We start from the raw sequence: 20,026 nt of genomic DNA, 5'->3' as shown, positions 1-20,026 counted from the left end.
TGTTTTAATAAAACTGCTCTAAATATCAAATCAACACGATTAATCAAACACCTAATACTTGGTTCTGTAAACAATGATTTACCAATTGTAGAGATCTTGTGCATTTTTGCATTTTAAAGAAGTATATGATTGTAGTACTTTAAAGAACATATCAATACATTTAATTTGTAAAAAAAAAGCTGATGAGGTACTTAATGTCTGAAATACATACTTTTTTGAGAAAATAAACTGATTTTCTAGGGCTGATCCTGAGATTAAAACAGAATATAGAATGGCTATCAAATTTATCAGTATCAAAAACGTTTGTTTTCAGAAATATACCAAAAGTATACTGATCACAAAAAGGTCACTGGAAGGATGTCACAACCACATAATTCATAAGAAATGATTCAAAAAAGAACTAGTGATTACTGTGTAGAGAGACTGAAACATTTGTTTGCAAGAAATAAGTATAGTATATAATTCAAAAGCTGTTATCAGATAGTGCTTTTCCATTTGGATCTTGGAAGTGCAGTTGTTTTTTGGTTCATAAAATCGTTGGAATGCTCAGTTACCCTCTACTCCCCTGAATTGACTATCAGATTTTCTGAAAAATGAACTGTAATTAAAAGAATGTTGATTTGATAGTATTTGATATTTTGACAGACAAATCAATAATAATTATGCAGATGAATTTTCCAAATTTTTTCAAAGCTTGTATGAATAATAAGTGTGTATTCAATTCTTTAGGGATGACTTTGAAGGAAACAAATATTTTCTTTTTGTATTTTTTATTATTTGAATTTAATAATAATTTTTTATTTTATTGGATAAAATTATTTACAATGTAAGATTACTATAATTGTTGTTGCTGGTGCAGGGTATGGTAGCAAGGTAAAGAAAGGAACTACTTGGTTGATATAGAGTTTAATGTATAGTACACACAGTAGAGGTACAAAAGCACACGTGTGTCTACATAGGACAGGGTCTTATACATGGAAAGATTTAAGTGCCACCTGGAATGTCCCCTAGGAGAGTGCCACAATACTCTTACCAACACTTCTCATTCCAGTGGGTGCTTGGGTCAAGAGGAGTTGTGAATGATTTGTATTTTTTTATTGAGAAATTCCAGGATTTCCTCGGCCTATTTGGATTCCAGTTTTTCCCTCCTTTTTTCATTGAAAGAATTCACTCCATTGTTGGACATTTTAGTTCTGCATTCTGTAAATGTGGCTCTTTGGTTTAGTATTACAGATTTGATTTGGTCACTACCATGTTGAAAAGTTTGCAAGGTCTACTTTTAAGCCAGTTAAGCAATCAAGGTCTACTTTTTGATTTGACATGGACAATCTGGACCCTTCCTTAATTCGCTATCCTTATGGACTTCATTTTTGTTGTTTTCTTGGCTGGTTTGACTGAAGTTGTCTTCTCCTTGTTCATTGATTAGGGGTGGAGGTTTGGTTACCTGAGTGATCACTTCGTGACAATTAGCTTCCTTGTCTAGTGAAGATGATTCTCTGGAGATGAATTCTTCGAAATTTTCATTGGAGGTTTTCAGTCCAAGGAATTTGACATCTTGGGTTGCGACAACCTTTTTCTGAGTTTGCATCCAAATTCTATAGTCTTTGGATTGTTTGGAATAGTCAATGAATATTCCTTCAAAGTGAGGATCAAATTCACTGATGGTTGGGTTTTATGGAGTCCTACCAAAGGTTCAAAAGTGAGAAATTTTGCAATCTCTACCATTTACAATTGTATAAGGTATATCATTGTCTAGGGCTCTAGAAGGACAGCAATTCAAGATAAAATTTGCAGTGTGGATGGTTTCAGCCCAGAAGCAAGCTTTGAGTCTAGACTGAATCAACATTGTGCCATTTCAACCCATGTTCGATTTTTTTCTTTTAGCCACTGTTAGGTTGTGGGGTATGGGGGATGGTTAAGTTGTTTTATTTCACATTCTTTCAAGTAGTTGTAAAATTATTTATTACAATACTCAGTTCAATTGTTAAATTGAAGACATTTGATTTTTCTGCTAAGATTCTTTACTTGTCTTTAGATGAGTAAAGAATCTTAGTATATAGCATTGCTTTTGTTGAAGAGAAAATGTACTTCACACCATCAAGTTCAGTCATCTATGAAGACAGCAAAGGATCTAGTGCCCAAATATCGATTGAATTCAAGTTGGGTCACAGACTATTTCAAGCATATTGGAAGTTTGTTGGTTGACTGCTAAGGAAAATGGATTTTGCACCAGTTTTGTTCTGAGGCATGTCCCACATGGCAATTGATTATTGCCATGTGAGACATGCCTTGGAAGAAATGGGATTTGAATTCCAAGACGTGACAAGATTACCTTTAGGCTCTTTTGGTTAATATCACCTAGGCATTCATGCCAATCCATTAGGATGGACTTAGATTGAGTGATAGCAGCAACTGGACTCCATTTATGAATGTTGTAGACTTTGTTCACTCAATCAGCTATAGCCATGTAGGATGATATGCCACTGTTGCGACACCATTTGTTCCCTTTGGTGAATTTTCATTGGTTTTCTAAGCCAGCTTTTCCAGTTTTTGCTTTTTAACTTGAAAGATTAAATTAACTGTCTCACCATGGAAACATTCTTCAAAAGTTTGACCAGAACTCTCACTACTCTTGGAGGTTTATATCACCATTCAGAAGACTTGTGATTTTAACGACCACGGTATTCACATTTTGATTCACTTGGATTTGTTTTCTCAAATTTGCCTAGAATTTTGCCTTTTGGATTCCTTCAGCCATCTTTGCCCTTGAATTTTTTCTTCTTTTTGGCATACATTGCACTAGGTACTGAATTTGTCTTCTTGCTTTTTTGCAATTCGTGCTCTTCAAGGATCTTTACCTTAAAAGCATTTGGATTTGGCAAATTGTCATATGACTCAATTGCACAACGAAAGTTTTCATAGGCTGGCAGAAGGCTATATAACATCATTATGGTGAGATCATCATTAATACCAACATTTAGATCTTGAAGCTTATCGACAGCATCACGGAATTTGTTTAAATGGTTTCTGGTATCATCATATTCATTCATCTTATGCAGCATGAGCTGTTTGAGGAGTGTGGCCTTGTGCACTGGACTTTGGACTAGTAAATGGATTTCAGTTTGTTCCAATTTCCAGAAGCAGTCTTACAACTCTTGATCTGTTTTAGCTCACTAAAACTGATTGAGAGAATTAAGTTAGCTTGGGCTTTGGAATCATCATCCCATGTAGCTGTTTTGTCTTCATCATAGGTGGGTTGTGGGTAGGTGTCACTCACTTATTTTCATGTTCCGTTTTTAATTAGGCTAGCTCGTGCTTGGATTTTCCACATATCATACTTATCCTTCTTTAAAGGTTCAATGTTAATTGTGGTCACCATTATTGAATACTGTATGGTGATTGAATGATATGAATCACAACTGTTGCAGCTGAAAAGTCATTGCATCTTATAAATTCTGTTTAGTTACAGTATCTGTGTACTAATATGTGCCCACTAATAATAACTTTTATACTGTCTTTGTTCTATAACTTTGCAAACTAGACTGGAAGTTGAATTTCCAATATGTTGTAACTTTTTGTTGATTTGAAATTCAGATTTTTCGGCTTTTATTTGACCATGTTCTTAAAATTTGACAAATCTTTGTCTATAACAGTATCCTTGATCATCCAAATTTCAATCAGTTGATTAATATAATTTCAGATGAAGCTATCAATGATGGAAGTTTGTGATCATGTCGCATACATCTTTGTTCTTCAAGGTGGCTTTCGGGAGACGATAATTTTAGCTCTGATTATCCAATTGGCGTGAAATTTAGAGGAAAAAAAGATTCGTATTTTTGCTCTCTGCTCTGTTGAAGTTTCATAGCAATTGGATTAGCAAAGTGTGAGAAATGGTCCCCAAAAACAAATCATAACATGTTGCAGTTCTGACCATGCTTTTTCCTTGGGAATTTTTCTATTATTTATTTTCAGTTGGCATCTGCTGGGCCCATAATTTATATCTGATGCAGTGTATGGTAGCGAGTTAAAGAAAGGAACTGATTAGTTTAATGTACAGTACACACAGTAGAGGTACAAAAGCACGTGTCTCCATAGGACAGGGCTGTCTTATATATGGAAAGATTTATGCGCCACCTGGAATGTCCCTAGGAGAGTTTCATAATACTCTTGCCAGCAATAATTTATGTAGAATTTTTTCTAATGGTAAATAATTTCTTTTTTTAAATGTTTAGTGTACATTTGTCATCAATCTGTATTTATCATTTATTTTAAAATCAAAATATTTAAAGTTAACTATATCAGTTATCAATGTATAAGTAAATCATAATTTCTGCTTCTTTTCTATCTTATAATATAATTAGAGTTTTTATTTAATCCTTATTTGGATAAGGTGAATCTATTGACAACATATTAATCTTCATATTTCTTTTTTTAATTTAAAGTTACCAATTTCTGCTTTATGTATTTGTCAATTTATATTTATAAAACTTTATTCTAAAATAATAATGCATTTTTGTGTACATTGATCTAAAATTTAAATTAAAATACTTAAATCTTCAAACAGATAATGTAAGTTCGATAGACTCACTGAATCAGATGTACAGTAATACCTCGACTTACGTGAACCCGGAGTTACGCAATTTTCAAATCTCATTGATTCATCTTTTGTTTGAGCGCCACACAACTCTTGATTACTCACTCTCCCCACATTATTGTTCAACTTACATGTTCAGGCATGTCGTGCGGAATTGACGCATAGCTACAATTTAATTTGTGTTTGTCTGGGTAGAATCATGCAGGAACACAATTTCCGGTTTTTTTTTTTTTATTGGTAACAGTCGCCATTACAAAAAGACAGTTGAGAAAGCGACCGTTGGAGTTTGAATGCATATCCGCTGATTGGTCGTCAGACCGTCCACCACCTACTGACCTCCTATAAAGCTACGACCATTGGGAATCGCTGATTGGTCGACTGAGATTGATCGAGAATCGCTGATTTTATGAAGCCTTGTACATGAAAATAACTATGGTTTACAATTTCAATAATATAATTTGTTATATATATGTATTATCTAAGATTTTATTAAACATTTTTTTCTTTAGTCTCCGGCCCCAATTAAAAATAATTTGTATGTATTTATATGCGAAATTATACCCCAACTTACATGAATTTGACTTACGCGGTTATCGCTAGGTCCCACCTATCGTGTAAATTCGGGATATTACTGTATATTTTTCTTGTTTAGACAAGCAAAAAGCATTGTGCATACTCCAATTGTTGTTTAGAGGTACTACTTCTTACTGTTAGTGAATTACTAAAGTTTTAAGTTACTTGCTGCAAAATTATGCAAGTATTTGCAGCAAGTAACTTGAAACATATTTTGTTTGAGATAACATCTACCTCAGAATGTTTTTACTTTGTGTTTTGTCTAATTAAGAACTTCAGGAAATTATACATAACCTCATTGGTGATGAACTGTGACTACATTTGACAACATTGAGGGGGAAAATTATGCGGAGTCTGACACAAATTGGAGTTATTAGATGTTCTAGATAACTTTTGAATTTTAAAAGGATGATCAAGATTTCGGTACAGTGGTAGGCCCATGTGGTCTTCCATTCCAACTATTCAAAAGAAATCTCAGTTACGTAATATTATAAAAAGTGCTTTACGCATACTGGTTAGTCATTCTTTAACCTGGAAAATAGTTAACATACTTGACAGTTTTCACTTATTTGTAACTTCTGATATACTTCTACAAATTGTTTAATTTACAAACCAGAAAACTATATGAGTATACAGTAACTATTATCTGAGATACCAATGAAAACCATCCGATAATACAAATCCAACTATTTTTGGATTACTTCTTACTGCAAGACGTCTGAAACTCAATAACACAAGTTACGAAATTTTGTGGAATTTTCTTTACAGTTCTCCTATTTCAGAGCTACTATGGGACACTGATTATTCAAGAGTCTTTTGTGGTGCATTGGATTTGATGATAAAGTATGAGATCAGAGCACCATAAGAAAGACAAGTTAGTTCCAATATGCTCTTCCAGTGGAGAAAAACCACAAAAGAAAAAATGATATATAAAAATAAGTTCAAATAAAATCTGTTGGTATAACGTAATTGTAAGGATTAATAAAACAGACATGGTATTTGAACTACATTATTAGTACAAAACAATAACACAAAAGAAAAATGTATATAACTCTGAAGAATTAACACTGAATCCACTGGACTCACCTTACCCATTTGTGTTATAAAAGTAGCTTATCCAGATGAAGGTTAAATAAACTGATAGAAGATTGAATCATGATATTAATTTTTAATAAAAAGTATATAAAGAATATGACAAAACATTTTCAAAGTCATGCTTTTAAGTTAAATCATTATCATTTGGATTCTAAATATTATTTATCATTTTACATGTATTGTTATTAATAAGTAAACTTAAATAATATGATAAATTTTAAATAGTTGTGTAGCATTTAATTTTCAATCATTACAGTTTTTTTATTTTTTTTCTGTTCTTTGGATACTAAGACCACCTTTTTATGAAACCATTTATGGTTTGCCCAGGCCCATAATGGGGCATCTAATGGTAAGGGATGGAGCCCAATGTATCTGGGATGGATATTTCTGGAAAAAAAAATTTCTGAAGTTTTTTAATCTGATCTGATTTGTTTCTTGGTTCTCTAGATCNGTAGGCAGGCCCAGGACCCTATAATGCTGTTAAGATGGCCCTAGTGTAATTTTGGCCAAAATTACACTAGGGCCATCTTACATAATGTAAGACGGCCCTATAATTACATTATGTAGTGTAGTGATACTTTACATCAGTAATGCAAGTGTTGATGAGTTTTTAATTATTATTTTGAATGTAATTAAGAACAAAAATTAATAATAAATTTACCATTCCTAACTGAATACAATTTTGCTACGACAGTTTTCTTTTTTGACTCTTTCCGCCCTGTGGGCACTAAGAGGGCCTCATTTTGCAATCTCATTATGGGTTCGGCCAGGCCCACAATGGGGCTGCCGGGTGGTGAGGGACGGGGCCCGACATATCCGAACGGACCACCCCCAAAAGATTCCTGGGGATTTTTCGACCCGTTTGGATTCGAACCCGGGTCCCCCAGAGCGGTAGGCTGCCACCTTGACCGCTCGACCGCTCGGCCGCAAAAGCTACGACAGATTCATATTAGAATATAAAATTAACAATTATTCCTTCTATAAATAGAAATTTTATTTATTCTAGAATATGGAGAAAGAAGTAAAAATTTATATATATGTATCAATGAGAAGAAAGTTTACAAATTGTTTCAATCGCGCCACGTGGTTTACTCATGAGAATTTATTAATCCAGGTGGCGCCACGTGTTGTTTGTATTTGTCGGTGTTTTTGAAATGGATTAATATTTTAAATTAATGTTTGATATTATATAAAAGAAAATAGATAAAATTTATCGATGCAGCTTGTCTGATTAACTGTTTTTGAGTATAATGACACTAACTGCAGGTAAGAAGGAAATTTTTTTTTTCCTTTTAATATTCTGTAATTTGACATTACAAACATCAAAATTCTACAAAACAAAAATCAATTTGTTTATTGAAAATATACAAAAATTCAAAATTACCAAATTAAATATGAAATTTTACTATAAATATTAATCATATAATTTAAATAAAATGATAAAGTATTTTATCACAATAATAACTTATAATGTTGGCTTTTCCTACTAGACAGAGTACTAGTACAGTGGAACCTCGGTTAACGAACTTAATTCGTTCCACGACTCTGTTCATTAATGGAATTGTTCGTTAACCGAAGCAATTTTTCCCATAGAAATTAATTCAAATACAATTTATCCGTTCTATCCTCCGAAATTTTTGTAATTTTATTTGTAAAATGGGTTTTCATTGATGAAAATGTAGGAAAATGTAGTATCTATCATTACAGCAACAAACATGTAAACTTTATTTAATAAAATAGCACTGTACATACCTTCATTTGTTGTAGTTGGTGGCAGAGGAGTGATGTACAGAGCTTAATGCTTAGAAGGGGAATCCCTTCCAAAAAAATAATGGTTAGAACTTCATCCGGAGATTCTTCTAGTCGAGGTCTCTTTTGGTGAGGAATAAGAAATTGATCTAAAGTTGATTGTCTTACTCTTTTAATCAAAATTTTTCTCAAATGCGATAGTGCATTGTCGTTCATATCACATTGTCATTTTCTATGCCCATTATCACTTTTCTCTTTGTTGTGTGCCATACTGATTAAATATATAAATCACAAAACTGAAAAAATAAGTTTAGCTCAAACACTTGGAAAAGCAATGCTTAACTCGCACATGGCTAACAGCAACTAAAATTTGACACAAAAAACTGTTATGTTTGTTATCCAAATTTTGTCTGTTATCCGAGACAAAACTTTTGCAAAATAAAAGTTTGTTAACCGATTTGGTTGTTAACCAGGGCATTTGTTAACCGAGTTTCCACTGTAGTTAAAAATTGGTAAGGTGTGAACTCTGAATGAGGGATTTGTCACCTCTGCTAGAGTTATGGACTCCTCTGTATGAGTAAAAAAGTCAATGGAGCCATACTGTACATGTGACCCTTCAGAAGATATTCACCTCCATAGATCAGTTTTTACTATTACCGGTACTACTGCCTATTTTCAACATTCTGCATGTGTACTTTATGTGCTCTGGTACTCACACCTTGGCACCCATGCAGGGTGATCCCTCTCACTTCCTAAAACTATATAACATTGAGTATTCCACGAACAGTCAAGTGAGCTACTCAAAGTCAGTGTAGCCATGTGGCTAAATAGTTAAATATGATAGTACGATGTAACTCCCAAATGTGTGATATAGAACTAGGCTGATTTCAAGGGGAGCTGTATCTTAAAAAGGGTCACATTTATGGTTCGTTAGGATTATTTTGCTCCTATGAGTATGGTCTATGGCTCTGATAAGTTCCCAATCATCTCATTCCAAGGTATAAAAAAAATTAGAATACAAAGTAATAGTACATTCTACTATACTAGAGTGACTAGATGTCTCTGATTTTGCCTGTTTTTAACATCTGATTGTAGAATCAATCTTTGAATAAAGTAATTTTATTAACATGCCATTATATCATCATCAATTTGTAGATAAATAAATAAATAAATAAAAATTTGTCAGTTTTGTTTACACGTTTTTCGGGCCGCATTGGAACTTGCCTTGGGCCGCATGCGGCCCGCGGGCTGGACACCCCTGCATTAAATGTTCCCTTTTTTATTGCTTTTAACTGACTAACCCAGCATAATTCTGGGAACTTTCTGGGAACCTACCTACCTTGTATGTGAGACTAGTGATATGAAAAAAATTCAGATGGAAGAATTCACTCAACACAATTAACTTTATAGAAAGATGTTTGTTAACAGCAGGAATCTATTACATTATATTAAGAGACCAATTTACATTTATGTGTGCATTTTACTTCTGAGAGAGTTACAATTTGCATGAGTCAAGTCACAATACTTGTTAAACTTAATTGTACTTATCACACTGATAAAATCATAACAAACATTTCAGACAATAAAACTTAGTTCTTGATATAGTAGAGTATTTGATGATTAAAATTCTTGTATACTGGCACAATGAAGTGACCTTCTTTATCAACATTTGGCAAGTTTTCAATCTTTATTTAGTTAGAATGCCGTGCTACACATTTGCGTTTTGGGTATTCTCCCCTCTTCAGCTAACTCACCCCAATACAGACACCCAACTAGTACATCGCAGAACTTTAGACGACTTAAAGGTTTACCTGACGACTACCGTAAATGCCGTCTTTTTACACTTTTTTACAATGACACAATTGGTTTTCTTAATTTTTAACACGCAGACAAAGTAATTGATAAATAGTACTAATTAAAACTGTTACATAAAATCATGCCCTTCGTCTTAGTTCTTCCAAGCGCATCCTGTAGGCCATCTTTCCAACACTTGTGTTGGAAAGATGGCATGTGTAACGAAAATGCGAAACGCAAATGTGTAGCACGGCGTTCTAACTAAATAAAGATTGAAAACTTGCCAACTAGTTGGGTGTCTGTATCGGATTGAGTTAGCTGAAGAGGGGAGAATACCTGAAACGCAACACTTGTGTTGGAAAGATGTTGGAAAGTGTGATTTTGGAAGGGCATGATTTTATGTAACAGTTTTAATTAGTACTATATCAATTACTTTGTCTGCGTGTTAAAAATTAAGAAAACCGATTGTGTCATTGTAAAAAAGTGTAAAAAGACGGCATTTATGGTAGTCGTCAGGTAAACCTTTAGGTCGTCTAAAGTTCTGCTATGTACTAGTTGGGTGTCTGTATTGGAGTGAGTTAGCTGAAGAGGGGAGAATACCCAAAACGCAAATGTGTAGTACGGCATTCTAACTAAATAAAGATTGAAAACTTGCCAAGTGTTGATAAAGAAGGTCACTTCATTGTGCCAGTATACAAACATAAATAACAACACGGTTTCGATAACAACAACAACGATTAAAATTCTGTTAGTGCTAGACTCTCTTGAGGATGGATTGAAAGAGTCAAAAAGGAAGATCTACACAATTTAAAAAAACAGGCTGGTTTCATTGGATTGACACCTAATGAAACCAGCCAAAATTCTTAGATTCTTCCACAATATTCTTAGATGACATTGGCATATTAAGGGATTTAACTCATTACTATAATAGGGTTTAACTCACCCAGTGCAAATAATCTGATAACCATGATTTTTTTCTTTTTGTGGGTTATCAGATTCTTGCACTAGGCAACAGAATTGTAATTTAATTTTGCAATTTGTTTTATAATTTTGTTTGTTTTTAACAGAAAAGGAAGATGTTAAAATGTTGAATGTTCATGGAATCTTTTGAAAATTTTCTAAATAATATTGCCAAATAATCAATAAATTAAAATAATCTTTTTTTATTATACAAAGTTGTTAATATGTTTTAACCTCTTATTAATATTTATATTCCTTAATATAATAATAGCTTTCTTCACTACCGTATCAAATATTTCTAGTTTGTGGAAGTTGGTACTATTCAGCATTTGCCTTAGTTGAATTTCTGCTTATTATATTTAAAGGTTAGAAATAATTTCACATATTAATTTTAATAATGCATAATTTGTGACTTTTTGAACTTCATTAAAGGTGTCGTCTTTCCATATCCTAAAGGATACTTGGTATCAGAAATTGTTCTGTTGTTTCTAACTGCCATCTTAGAATATTGCAGGTTATTCCTAGGTAAGTTTTCATTTTCTAGTTATTTTAAAATATATAATTTAATAAATAATTCTAGTAAGAAATCAAATAATCAACAGTATAACTACATAAGAATGAAAGAATTTGCATTTTATCTAATAGTGTGTCAACAAGCAATCACTATTGTCCCTGTTGTTATTATAAGGGCAATTATATATTCTTTACTTGATGTATTTTTATCAGAGTTTGTTATAACAAAATGTTTTATAGTTACACATATTTGCATTTTCTTAATGAAAAAAAGTTCAGTAAGAAAAGTTATGTATTTTAACAATGAATTGAATGCAATATTTTTATGATTTTTAACTTCTTTACAAAAGATCTGATATTTGCTTAATTATAAATGAATTTCAATATTCTGAAAATGTTTCTGAATAAAATTATAGTCAACTTGCCATACTTTTTGCTTACAAGTTGCACTGTTGTATTGGACACATCATGGGTTTTCCCAAAAAACACAATAACTATCATTGCAGTAATCTGATGTCCCCAAAAAATGCATCCTATAAGGTGAAAATACAGTAATTAGTTTTTATTTTACCCTTAATTATTTTCTCATACTTTATTTTTTAGGAAAAATATTTTCTATATTATCTTTTTATAAAAACAAAAAATTCTTTATTTTAGGCAAAAAAGGAAATCTGACAGAAACATCATATCCTGTCATCTTATCCATTCTACTTACAGTTCCTGCCATACTTGGAGTGGTACATTTTTTAGAATGGCAAACTTATGTACTGAAATTGGATGTTATTCTCTGTGCCATCCAGCTAACAATCCATAGCTTTCAAACACTGTTTGCACTGTTTGTGATTATTAGATTTATGAGGTAATTCTTATCAACATATTTCTAAAATTGTAGTAGTAAGTAAAATGTACTTTTCAATTTAGGTCTACTCAAGTTACATAATGAAAAATCCTCAGGAAAAACCATTTTCTTGTCATCTGCATATCACATGGTAATTTAAAAAAAAGCAACCTCTGTAAATAGGCATTTGTAATGTATGGAAACGAAACTGTTGTACATAATTTTCATTTATGAAACATTAAAATGATGCAATAAACTATTTGTTAATTACAATTTTGAATCATTTTTTACCCGATCCTAGAATGAGAAATTTATTTTCAAAGTTGGATACACTAACTTTCCACAAATTACTATTCTGAGTTACAGTAGAGCGTCGTTTATCCAAAAGTTGGTTATCCGAAAGAATTCCAGTTGGCAAATTTAAATTTTTGCTAGGGCTGTGGCGCTGCAATCTTTGGGTATATCTTGGGCTACTCCAATATTATTTTGTTGGTGTGTTTTAGCTGACAGCATTGGCACTTTTGTGTGATGTTTATCTGAAAAGTGTGTGGTGCTGAATCAAACGTTTTTGATACTAGATGAACTTTTAAAGTATAATTTTTTTGTTTTTATATTTTTCAATATATTTATTTTGTTTGTAAAAAATAAGGAAATAATTTTTAACGATACAATAGCCACGATTATTTTAAAAAGTTTACATTAGGCTTAACATCGATGAAAATTCAACGTAAAGCGACACGCAACGGAAAAAAATTTCAACACAGGATAGGTTAATATATTTTTTCGTACATAATCGGTTATCCGAAAAATAAGTTATCCGAACAACCCCAGTCCCCAATTAATTCGGATAAACGATGCTCTACTGTAATTGTAACAAATTTCCTTATTCAATTCATTTAGTATCAATATACTATTAAACCTGATGATAGAACTAAATGTTTTACTTATTGTACTTGATAGAAAGCAATTATGTTATAATTCAAAAAAGAAATTTGAATGCATATGATTGTTATATACAGTCAATAATCAGATATAAATATTTCTCTTATATAAACCTACAAAATGATGTAATGGAAGTTATTTCAGTTTAGTATCTGCATTTTGATACTGCATATGTAAAGAAGAAAGAACACCATATAATTTGCTAGTCCGCTTTATTTACAATATCCATACATACTGTAACAATAACCGTTTATTTCTGTACAAGATACCCTTTTATCAATTATAAATAAAATGATAATAGTTTCATATAGTGCATGATTTTATACATCGAATTTTGATTTTCAAAAACTGATATGTTACATGGAAATCAATAACACCACATTATTATTTACATCTATAATTAAACTGAATCATTTGTGGAACTAATAGTATTTTGTAAACTAATAACATTATTTAGTTATTTAGTCAACTATACAGCTTTCTTTTTGTAAATATGAATAATAAAAATATCCAGATACGCACAGTCCAAGTACCCATGTGACAATTGAGCAGATGCAAACCTTGCAATCTGAAAATATCAAAGTTATCTATTCCAAAATTTCGTTAAATTGGCTTTACCAAACCATTCAAAGTTTTAAATGGACAATATTGGCTGGAAAGCCCAGAATATTTAAAATATAATTTATATTTTAAACAGCAAGAAGCACATTTAATTCTTATGCACTTATTGATAAGCAACACACATATATCTTATGTTTAACTTTCATATTGGAAAGCTGACAATTTGTACTCAAGAAACAATTATTACATTCTTCACTTGACATACCATTCTATTTGGTGATATTATTATATGGAAAGAATATTTGTTTATGGCTGAAAAATCACCACTTTAAAAAGCATTCATACAAAAGAATCTTAGCAAATAATTATAGTTATTTTTTTATAATTACTGCATATTTAGTGCATTAGTAAAAAAGTTATCTAGAACAATAACTGTTTCACTGCTTGAAAATTCATTTAAAATAAAGGAAAATATATTAGTATGCCACAATTTAACATTGAAATTTATAGCCCCAACAAGAAAACTACAGAAATTAATTTCTGGTTAACATTTAGACTACAGAAAAAGTTTATTAATCCTATTGGCTTCAATAAATTCAATAATTGGTGTTTGACTATTTGGGATTGATAAGATAAATTTCAGACTGACAAACATAAATTACTATACTACTTTATATCATTTAAATATATAGATATATGTATATTAGTAATGAATCTTCTTATTTAAAAATGGACAACTTGGCACGGGTAATAGATTCAATACATGCTTAATTTAATCACTAAAACTACTGACATCTGAGTCATCATTTTCTTCATCTTGAACTATGGGTTTGGACGAAGATTCTGCATTGGGATCACTGTAAGTTATAATAATTCAAAATATTTACCAAGTTTAAATGATAAATTATTTCAAAATATCTTTATACAGGTAATATCTTAATTATGCAAAAGTGAATTTCCTCAAGTTCACAAATTAAACCATCGGCATATGTTTGGTGATTAGCTATATTACATCGGGTTTAGCGATGATTAAACCATCAATTTCATTTTTTTTAAGAAACAATTTTTTAATTTATGATATATGTTTAGAAAGATTCTTCAATGCTAATTAGGATATTATCTGTACCAGAAAATAGTCTCTCTTCAAGAAACTTACTCCAGAATATTTGGATCAACACCCTCTGTGATCATCTTTTGTTTCACTGCACCAACTGGTACCCCCTAAAAAAGATAAAAAGTTAATAAAAAATAAATTTTAAACAAATTAAATCAAATGTTAAATATTCCTACAAGATTTATCATCTTGAAATATTTAGAATATCTTGGATCCTGTGAAATAGTCATCTTTGGTTTTTCTGGCTCAATTGGATTTGAACTTTGTTCGTTGGAAGGAATTTGTTCAGTTGTGGCCGGTTGAGAAGGTTCTTCAATTGTTTGTTTCTCAGGTAATGGCTGTTGTACAGACTGGGCAGTGACATCATCTAATCCAGGAATTGATGCTAGCTACAAGTCCAACTTTTAAACAACATGTACTTCTTAAAATAAATCTGACTTTAACTTATCTATTATTATCCAAAAACATTTACCTTTGCTTCAAGTATACACATCGATGCCTCTAATCGTTGTATGCGAATGAGCAAATTTTCAAGTTTCTCATCACACACTGCTGCAAAATGGTTAAGGAAAGATGTGGTGCGAATCAGAAAATGATTCAGGAAAGCAAGTGTTCTTTTTTGATGAATTGGATCAACCTATAAAATAAATCTTTGATTTATCCATTGTAAAAATCAAATTAAAAAATTTTAATTGTAAATAATTATCAATCATAATTTACTCAAACTATTTATAACCTTCTAAAATTTCTGATAAGATTTGCAAAAGTATACTCATAAATAATTCTAATGTATTGCAGTGAGCCAAAAGTTGAGTGTATTTGCCAATAATTTCAGGAAAGCATGAGTACAATTATAAGTAATTGCCACTAGCATTTAAACAACTGTCCTCCTTAAGAATTAGTTTATGGATACTTGTAATGAAAAAATACTTGATTGTTCTTAAAAGACTATCTCTTGATGATGCATATCAAATCATCATCTGATGTAAAGTGCTTCAGAGATTCAAAGACAAGGCAGTCCTAGAGTGACACAACAGGAGAATAAGGTGAATGCTAGACCACCTACCTTATTCCCCTGATATGTCTCACCTTAGCCTTCTCCCAGCCAAATTTCCATAGTTTGTCCTGGATGATAATGCACACCTCCCAGATTACACTGTCATGCATGGGTTGAATTTCCCCAGTCATTTGGACTTTATGGCTGTTCAAATTTGATAGAGAATGACACAATATTGATTTCTATTTATAGATTTTGACTGCTCCACCACTCTTTACAATAAAAAACTGGATCACAGCTCAATCAGTTTTAGATAGGTATGTTATTGCATAGCCATCATTTCCTTCCTTTTTTCCACTTTTAGCCACACTAGTATTTTTATTTACAAAACCAACCAGAACCATCACTTTTATCAATATAAGATTTCTACATTTTTAGATTACAGTATATACTCATCTGAGGCACTAGCTAGAAGTAATAAACTATAAAATGGTTTAAGAGACCAACGCTTTCCTTCGGCCGCATTGTAGAAATTAGAATTGAATTATAGAAATCTACTCTTATACAAATTTTTCAGAAGTTACATGTAATTTAGGATTGAAAGTAAGTTCCATTTTAAATATTGGTATGTTAACAATTCAGTCATATCACATTAAGTTTCTCATCTTAACTGATTATTTTTATGAAAACAAATAATGTTTAATACAGAAGAACAATTTCAGTTAAAATACAAAATATTTTAATAATTCAATAGCCAAAATTTTGCAACTAGTAAATTTTTCAACTGGATTGAAAAATTCAACTGAAAACATATGTTAAATAAATAATACAGTAATTTTCTGCATATAGCATGTAGGTTATTTGTTTTTTAATCTGAAAGCAGGTGCAGACTATCCATTCTAGCAATTTTTACAGGTTTCAAACTAGAAATTATGGTAGTCTAAATTTGATCAATCCAAACAATTGAACATGACTATAAAACATTTTGTTAAATGTTTGTCTATGAGGACAGCTTTTTAATAGGACTGTATTGCACTGGTGTTTTGGTTTTTTAAACCAAGAAAAAAAATTTATTCAGAGGAACAATCAATCTTTATTTTCACCTTGTATTATACCTGTAAACAGATATTTGTATTAAGACTATAAACAAATTTTTGTTAGATTATCTGGATGATTTTATGACTCAAACCTTATATGATCACTTAAATGACATAAAATACTCTTGGAATTCCTAAAGTGCTTTTTTTATGTGTATTTTATTATTTGATTCAAAAACCCAAAAATAAACACACAAGTTTCTTAAATTTAATATATTATCTCAGCTTACACCTATTAATATCTACTTTGTGTGAAATTTGAGAGGAAGGTGTTATTTTTAAGGTCAAGGTAGATGGCCAGTGTAGCCTACTACTGCTACTACTATTACTACTGTCAATAAGTCCTTAATTGTTTTATTGTCTTGCAAATAAAAACTCTTCCTGATTTTAATTAGGAATCTGTCAAATTAGGAAGTTATTATTTTATTGTACTCTGAAGAATGTTTTCTTTAAATTAACATTTAATTAACAACTAGTTCTGTTAAATCTCATTAAACTGCAACTAAAATATAAAATTAATCAGCATAATGGTAACCCCAGGGTTTCTACTATGCTGGACTCCCCCATTTATATGTGACATGCTGGTCATTCCAGGAAAATATATAGGACAAATCAAAACAAATTAAGAGCGATTTTTCCCCAATGAAAATATAGTCTGGATATATAACTGTAAAGAATGATTTTAATGATCTGTCTAAAATACCACAGAAATATGAGGCTTCTTACATATGACAAAATGGAGGATGATCATGATAAGCAGTATGCAGTATTAAAATTCTATTTTCACTTGAAAAAAAAGTAAATAAAAATAATAATAATAATAAATAAACAGCAATGAAAGCTTGAAACATTAAAGCAAGTGTAAAGTGAAGCAGTTCTTCTGTTATCCACAGCAATTTAATGATTCAAGGCAGTCTTCTGAAGACCAGAAATCACCCTTCAGGCAGACAGGTCTATAAACTCCGAATGTTTTGACTAAAGAACTCATTATCACTGCTAGCAATGCCATCAAGAATTTCACCAGGTTATCATTAATGAACTTGTCAATTTGCTGAATGTCTTTCAAGGGAGTATGTCCATACAATTTTGCATAACCATTTGCACATAAAATACATTTATTCTTGATAGGCTCTCTGGCTTCTGATAACTGAATGGACATATAAGTGGATTAGCTGTTACCTGTGACTTCGCCAGCACAGGTAACAGCTAGCAAACACCATTTAATTCAACAACCATAGTAATTGTTATATAACATCTACCGCTAAGAATGATGAGAATTGCTGAGAATCAGACGAGCCATTTACAATTTGACAATTTTCTGGAACGTTTACAATCGTTCTATAATCGAACCAATATGCAATAACAAATTCAAATTGGTTCAAACATATGGTTAAAAAATCAAAATATATAAAAATATTTATAACAATATCTGAAATGTTATCAATTTAATACACCCAAGTACTCAATGAAGACTAAATGTAGTAAAAACAAAAAAATTGCATCTAAAATAGCATAATAGAAGCCGTTCTCCAGGTTAAGCCTTAATGCTCTACTTCTCCCCTGCAGGGGAATTTTGAAACATCCCTTCTTAGTGTGCGTTTTCATGATGTAGCCTAACTGTGTACCAAATTTCACCTCTTTAGGTTCAGCTGTTTGCTCTGGGCAATGATGAATCAATCATTCACTCAGTCAGTCAGAACAAGTAATTTTATATATTTAGATAAAAGTCTGCAAAGACTTTTAATGTCTTGGTTGTTAATCTACGTGTTGCACTTTTGTATCAATTATCACTAGTAATGAAATTTGGCTATAACATTTGGATCCTGAGAGTAAATAGGCCAGCACAGGATGGAAATCATCTCCTACTCCTCCAAAGAAGGTAACTGGCAAGGGAATGGTGATTACCCAAGAACCGGATTTTTAGGTGCTAAAAAGTGCACTTTAGATGGATATTATATGCTATAAAAACCTCAAAATATGCATTTCCTTTTCTACCACATATTTTCCATCACCTCATCATGATTCATGAGTTTTTCATATATATATGTATATATATAAAATCAGTATATATATAATATATATACTGATTTTTTGGCTACTCTGTTTATTCCATGGACTAAACATCACATGCAGAAATTTAGGAAACATTATGCTCAAATTCTGTTCTGTCCTGCTTTGACCATATATGCTGCTTAATCCGAAAACAGCAGAGGCGTAGCTACTGTGGAGCAGTTGGAGCAAACTGCTCCAGGCGCACGAATCACGAGGCGCCAAGTTATAAAGGGGTAACTAAAAACTTGTAAAAACATTTGTAAAAAAATTTTTGGATGTAATAATTAATCAATTAACTATTAGATTTGAATACATTCGACAATTATGTACATTTTCCAAGTGCTTTTCACCTGCATATGTTGTTGCATTATCTGATAAAAATATTCTGGAACAATCAGAATTGTTACACTCGGCATATTCGCCTAGTTTTGGACCTCAACTGCTTTGATTTAAAATGCGTTTTTATAGTCAGGTAAAAGAAATTACTTCTATAAGCGAAGTTGCTAAACTACTTTTATTTCACACCGTAGTCTCAAATAGATTCTCCAACATTATTACAGCATGCCTCATTTTTTAACTTTACAGGCGATGACAAAGAAGTTTTTCAAAACTAAAATTAATCAAAGCTTATAGTTACAATTTTTGTGATAACTCAGGATTTATTTTCTTCATAATTTGAAGTTTAGACTATGTACAAAAAGTCAAAAAACTTTTGAGTCCTTCTTTATCCTTTATACACCACCATAGAAGTAACAGCTTAAAAAAATGCTTTGAAGAACTCTTCTTAAACACTGATAAAAATTGGTAAAAAATTCCACAAGGTTAAAAAAGATCAAGTGTCAGCCTTTCATTGTAGGTTTCTGACACTTTTACAATTAAAAACACAAAGAAATTCTTCACACTATCATTTTTATCCAACTTTTTAAACAGCTTCTAGCCCTCTAGTGGTAGTGTATAAGGGATAAAGATGGACTCAAAAGTTATTTTAGACTTTTTGTACATAGTCCAAACTTCAAATTATGAAGAAAATACATCCTGAGTAATCACAAAGATTGTAACTATCTGCAAATAATGTTAGATACTCGTTACTACCACTAGAGGGCTAGAAGCTGTTTAAAAAGTTGGATAAAAATGATAGTGTGAAGAA

The 20,026-nt window shown here is 31.5% G+C and overlaps 2 protein-coding genes across 2 annotated transcripts in view; one reads left to right on the top strand and one right to left on the bottom strand.

Moving 5' to 3' along the window:
* Nucleotides 1-11,036: 11,036 nt before the first annotated feature.
* On the top strand, nucleotides 11,037-12,776 carry LOC111642423 (transmembrane protein 216-like; the record flags this gene model as incomplete). Its single annotated transcript, XM_023388774.1, has 4 exons — nucleotides 11,037-11,130; nucleotides 11,198-11,290; nucleotides 11,936-12,137; nucleotides 12,200-12,776. Coding segments are annotated over 4 exons (408 nt in total), but the record flags the coding sequence as incomplete, so codon positions are not given.
* A 479-nt stretch (nucleotides 12,777-13,255) lies between these two features.
* LOC111642422 (WASH complex subunit 3-like) overlaps nucleotides 13,256-20,026 on the bottom strand; it is a 15,940-nt gene continuing 9,169 nt past the window's right edge. Inside the window, exons 2-5 of the mRNA XM_023388773.1 lie at nucleotides 15,206-15,370; nucleotides 14,910-15,122; nucleotides 14,776-14,840; nucleotides 13,256-14,476 (exon numbers count right to left, since the gene is read on the bottom strand). Of these exons, the coding sequence (XP_023244541.1) occupies nucleotides 14,392-14,476; nucleotides 14,776-14,840; nucleotides 14,910-15,122; nucleotides 15,206-15,370 (528 nt within the window). The 3' untranslated portion in view covers nucleotides 13,256-14,391. The remainder of the gene's footprint in view (nucleotides 14,477-14,775; nucleotides 14,841-14,909; nucleotides 15,123-15,205; nucleotides 15,371-20,026) is intronic.

The sequence above is a fragment of the Centruroides sculpturatus genome, unplaced genomic scaffold (assembly GCF_000671375.1).
Source record: "Centruroides sculpturatus isolate CEXI.00-Female unplaced genomic scaffold, Cexi_2.0 scaffold1655, whole genome shotgun sequence".
Lineage (NCBI taxonomy): Eukaryota > Metazoa > Arthropoda > Arachnida > Scorpiones > Buthidae > Centruroides > Centruroides sculpturatus.
This window is presented reverse-complemented; position numbering and strand designations above follow the sequence as displayed.